This window comes from Anoplophora glabripennis, unplaced genomic scaffold (genome assembly GCF_000390285.2).
Source record: "Anoplophora glabripennis isolate ALB-LARVAE unplaced genomic scaffold, Agla_2.0 scaffold440, whole genome shotgun sequence".
Classification (NCBI taxonomy): domain Eukaryota; kingdom Metazoa; phylum Arthropoda; class Insecta; order Coleoptera; family Cerambycidae; genus Anoplophora; species Anoplophora glabripennis.
In genome coordinates, this window is record NW_019416629.1 from 156359 (window position 1) to 161872 (window position 5514).

The window sequence follows — 5514 nt, forward strand, 5'->3', positions numbered from 1 at the left end:
AAATTAATTCAAAAAATATTAATCACAACCATTTTCAATAATAGATATAATACTATATAATACAACAATTTAAAATTTAAAATTTTTTCTATTTTTATGAAAAATAACTTTTTAAATGAACGATAGATTCATTTATTTATTTAATAATAGTAAAATAATTCGGAAATTGAAATTTTAATTAATATTTCGTTGAACAATAATTTTTGTGACATTTTTGTAAATTAAAAAAAATTCAGTAGGTATAAAAGATGCATTTTTTCTGGGGTTCAGGGCTATTCTACGAAGTCGTAAATATGCCCATTGTTATTTTTTCGTCCAGCTACCCCAGTTTAAAATAAAATAAGTTTCTACAATTAATAGAAGCCGAGATATTGCAAAATTTATAGCGCGCATTAATTTGAACTTTGGATTTCATTTTTATCGCGCGCGCGACTCGCTTGGACGAGTTTCCCCCACCACCACGCCGCCGGCCACCAGACAGTTTACTTAGTGAGTACCTTCTCTTTAAAGGGCTCGCGAGTCGTTAATTTTCCACATTTTTCAATGCAATTCACGGGAAATCGTAGTTTACGTCGTAAACTTTATTTTGCGGAAAATTCAAGTCTTAATGTTTATAAACAATTGCGCTACGATTTAAAAAAAAATTATTATCTTGGCACCTGTTGGTCGTAGAGGGTACTTTTTTATTTTAAAACTGTATTTTTTTGCCAGCTATCCATTGCATCTATTTTCGGTGAGGTAGCATAAATAGCAACAATTTTATTCAAGTTGTTTATAAGCGATGAACGCGCGGTTTTTAATGCACAATTTGAGAATGTTAAATGTCAAAAAAACGGTGATATTTTTTAATAGGTCGCTCAATTACGTCTTTAAGATTACAATGACGCTTTCAGAATCATGTTTGGTTGAAAATTAACGCCTGTACAGAGGCTTAAAGTTCATAACTTTTGGAGCCTCCTCTATAAACAAATTAAATTGTGCGAAAACTATTGCACCTACAGCGCCCACTTTTGGCACACTTTTGATGTATGACAAAACCCTCAACTTGTCATAGGTTTTATACAATTTTAACAATAAATGCGATAGTTATAAACAAATTAAAAAATGGGCACTTTTCTTGTTTTTTGCAATAACTTTTTTGTTTATTAACAGATTTTAATTTAACATGTCTCATTTTGTAGATAATTTTACTACATGCTGTCTGTGAGTAACTTTTCGCTAAAATTTGATGGTTTTCCCTGCAAAGTGAAAAAACTGTTTTCCTCACTTTTGTTTAAATAGAAAAGTTATCTAATAAAAGTTTTTGACTCACGAGATGAGAGATGTCTTGTATTATGTTCCTTTAGACAATTTTACAATAATCGCGCGGATAGGACTTTTTCAAGTAAAAATTTTATTTGCTTGGCCCATTGCTTAATTATTTGAAAAACCGCAAATAAAATAATTGTGATCTATTTTCTAGTCGATAAGGGTCATTTTAGCCCTTTACAGCCTCAGTATTTTCGTGATTTTTTTTTTCAAGGATACACTTAAAAAAATTATTCCAAAAAAATTTATTACAAATAAATACAAGTGCCGTTAATTTTACGAATTTCGTGACATCCTGTACATCAATTGACGACCATTTGTTCCTTCAGGCATGCATTATTTCTCTCCCGTCGACAAAATGCAGCTACTAGAAATCATCACGACCGACAAGACGAGCAAAGAAACTACGGCCTTAGCGGTGGACGTCGGTTTGAAACAAGGCAAAGTCGTGATTACCGTCGGCGACGGTCCTGGATTCTACACCACTAGAATCCTGTCTGCCATGATGGCTGAATCCGTAAGACTGCTACAAGAGGGCGTAGAGCCAAAAGACTTAGATGGCCTTACGAAGAAGTTCGGATTTCCCGTTGGGGCCGCTACGCTGGCCGATGAGGTGGGCTTGGACGTAGCTTCGCATATCGGACCCGATCTTTCAAAGGTAAGAGAAGAATGCGGTTCGCTTTGTAAAATTTTCACTTTCGCTGGAGAGTCTGTGTAAAATAAAAATAAATGTAATATTTCAGGCGTTCGGCGAACGATTCGGCGGCGGCGACTTAGGAGTGATGCGGGACATAGTCCAGGCGGGCTTCCTTGGCCGCAAATCCGGGAAGGGCATCTACGTTTACGAGAAGGGAAGAAAGAGCCGCGACGTAAACGCAGAGGCCCTGGAAATAATCAAGAAATACTCGATAGAGCCGAAGGGTTCGGTCGAGGACGAAGATAGGACCTTGAGGATGGTATCGAGGTTCGTCAACGAGGCGGTCTTGTGCTTGGAAGAGAAAATCCTAGCGAACCCCTTGGAGGGCGACGTAGGAGCAGTGTTCGGGCTCGGTTTCCCTCCGTTCACCGGCGGACCGTTCAGATGGGTGGATCAGTACGGGGCGGCCAAGCTGGTCGCTAAGATGGAACAGTATCAGGGTTCGTACGGTTTACCTTTCAAGGCCGCCCAGACGCTTTTGGATATGGCCAAGGATGCCAGCAAGAAGTTCTATCCTAAGTAGACCGTTTCTGTATCGTGTGCCTTTTTGTATACTGCGTTTTTGTTTCTTGTTTCAGTTACGTATATTTATAAGGATACTTTTATACTATTGTGCTATTCGAGCCTTTGTAATATTCTATTTTATTAATAAACTGTATTGTACTAGTTGAGGGTTGTTTTTATTATGTTAATATTGAAGATATTTAAAAATAAAAATTTAAACGTCGACGATTATAGAAATTGATTTTTTCCTCGAAAATTAACTTATCGTCCAGAAAAATAACAAGAAATGAAAATGTTATGAGGGGTTCTACAGCAAATAGGCAACCGGCAATACATTTTTATAGTTTTTTTTACACAGTTTGTGTAAATATGAATCAATGCACAAATAACCGACTTTCCCCCATTCTAGCGCAGATTTTCTATATAATGGACTTAGTTTCGAACTCGAATTACTTTTTGGTGTAAAGAAATTTGAAATTTAAGGTGCCGCTTATTCGAAAGTGGCAAATCTTATCTAGTAGGCGGCTGTCACGTTGACATTTTGTAATGGCAACTTAATTGTTATAATTAAGGCAACTTAATTTTATTAAATATCTGAAAAAACTAGTTATTATAACATATTAAAAAGTGATAGAAATTATATTAAATGTTGAAAACGATCACAGTGTATCAGCAAACAACAATAACTATAACCTTACTAACAACGAATTAAGTTGCCAATACGAAATGCCAACTTGACAGCTGCCTACTAGATATATTATAGTTCGATAAAATTGTACCCTTTGCCAATCATGCCATGTAATTGATTTGAAATAATTTTTTTGCTTAGAAATGGTTAATTTTACAAAAAAATTACAAGCGACCTTTTTTAGAATGAAATGAATTTTTCGCGTTTTCTACCCTTTACAACCGTAGCGGAACATCAACAAATTGTTTACCGAGTGCCATATACCTAAATAGAAAATGTCTACTTAATTTCATTTCTGTAGCTTGTTTGGTATCAGAAAAAAATTGAAACCTATACTTTTTTGGCACCTTCTTTAAGCGGTTGTATCTTGACAGGTGATGTCTAATGAGTTTTTTTTTTATATGAAAGACCCACCTTATTTTTCCACCTTCTGAATTTTTTCGCACTTATCTATTTACACCCTGTAAATTTTTAAAAGATCCCTGTCCAAGAACGAGATTTTAAAATTGACTTGTATCTGTTTTCCGGCCACCGATTCTTTTAACCTATACATTTAACGATATCCAATCCAGTTAAATTTAATGTTTAATCTCGTCAGTTTAAACACCATTTAATCGTAGGATCACCTAAACCAGGCAAAACATAATAAAATATATTTCTTTACTTTCTAAATAGCCTTACCAACACTTTTTGTACAAAAAATCGAGTTGTTTCAACTCAAAAATGTAATTAATTTGTTTTCTTCTAATCTATTTACAATTAGATTTAGAACAATATAAAATGTAGGTTAGACATATAAATAATGAATAATGTACTTACCTATTTAGTCTTCGTAATTTTATACTAAAATAATTCGTAATTTGTTTTTTTCCCTAAATTATAAGTGGGTTTTCTATTTAATGCGACTTGAGGTTTACCAGATTATCTACCACTTTCTTCGAAAAATTGTAAATCCTTCCCCTCCTCTCCATACTAATAGATGTGAATGAATACGAAAATTAGTTTATTAAAAAAACACAATTCATATCTATAGTCATATTCTTATTATGCACTACTTTTGACACTTCGCTTTAAAATGTAATTGTTTATAAAAGTTTAATGTTCATACTTAATTATCATGTTATATTAATAATTTAATTCCTACAAGGGAACTAAGGGAAGCTACTACTTGATGAAACAATTCTAAGGAAAATGTGTAAACAAAAAGATCTGTTTGTAGCAGCTGTTTTTTATGTGTTGATCTTTGTCAAAGGTGATGTGATGACTGATGAGAGAACAACAAAAATACAACATTCTTCTTTGAATTATTACATTATTTATTTCAATACATAAAGTTTGTTTTTTTGTATTAATTAGATTTAGATATATTAATTTTACTTCTTATTTTGTATAATTTTTTATCACTAATTGTTTATTGGTTATTGTGGATATTATTAGTTGTTTACTAGATTCTGCTGAGTTGTGGTAAGGTAGGTACCTACTTACTTAGATTTCCGGTATGGAAGAACATTTTTATTTAATTTGATAGATTTTAGAAAAAAATGTTTAAATTCGTTTACATTTGAAATAGAGTAAAAAACTGAAAATGTAAAACGACTATTATGATTTCCGAGATCGCAATATCCCCAGTAAACACGAAACGTAAATGAAACGTTGCAAATGAGCTGTTTTACTACACGTTTGAAACAATAACTAGAAACGTTGCTGTTTCATTACAGAAATGTAGCACTTGAAAACTTACTTAGTGAAACATAGCCGAAACATTCCAATTGAAGAGAGTTTGAAACATTACTCGAAACATTCCCTTTCGATCTCGGAAACGTAACATCGACAAACAAACAACCCTTTGCTTTTATTTATCTTATGGAGCTTTCGGCATTACTTAAATTTTGCTCTCAAGCCCCATCATTATAGCAAGCGTTAGTTCATTTGCCTTTGTTATATGTACAACCAGACATAAACAGAAAAAAAATTGTGGTAGCGCGCGCCATTATTCTATGGCTAGAAATTGGCCTCAATGATTTGGGATCGAGGGGGATTATCCCTCTTTATCCTGCCTCATCTCGTGTAGGCCTGGACAGCCTTCGTAGGTGGGCCCCATCCGTCGTCTACCCCGACCGCAAATGCGGCCGGTGTAGGCGCTTTGTGGGACCTCCTTTTGTCCTGGCTGGGCCCCGCCGGCTAGGGCCCTTTCTTCTGGCGCTCTTCTTGCTTCGCCGGCTCGTCTGTGTAAACCCCGGGGGTAGTGTCATGTTTATGTGTGGTATGGTTGGGTAGGGTAGTGCGGCTATGCAGCCTGGGATGCGCTTTGCTAAGG

The 5514-nt window shown here is 34.9% G+C and overlaps 1 protein-coding gene across 1 annotated transcript in view; it reads left to right on the top strand.

Annotated features, from left to right (window-relative positions):
- The window catches only part of LOC108909349 (trifunctional enzyme subunit alpha, mitochondrial), a 13759-nt gene extending 11083 nt beyond the window's left edge, over positions 1-2676 (top strand). Inside the window, exons 7-8 of the mRNA XM_018713665.1 lie at positions 1638-1966; positions 2052-2676. Of these exons, the coding sequence (XP_018569181.1) occupies positions 1638-1966; positions 2052-2528 (806 nt within the window). The 3' untranslated portion in view covers positions 2529-2676. The remainder of the gene's footprint in view (positions 1-1637; positions 1967-2051) is intronic.
- The last annotated feature ends 2838 nt before the right edge of the window (positions 2677-5514 follow it).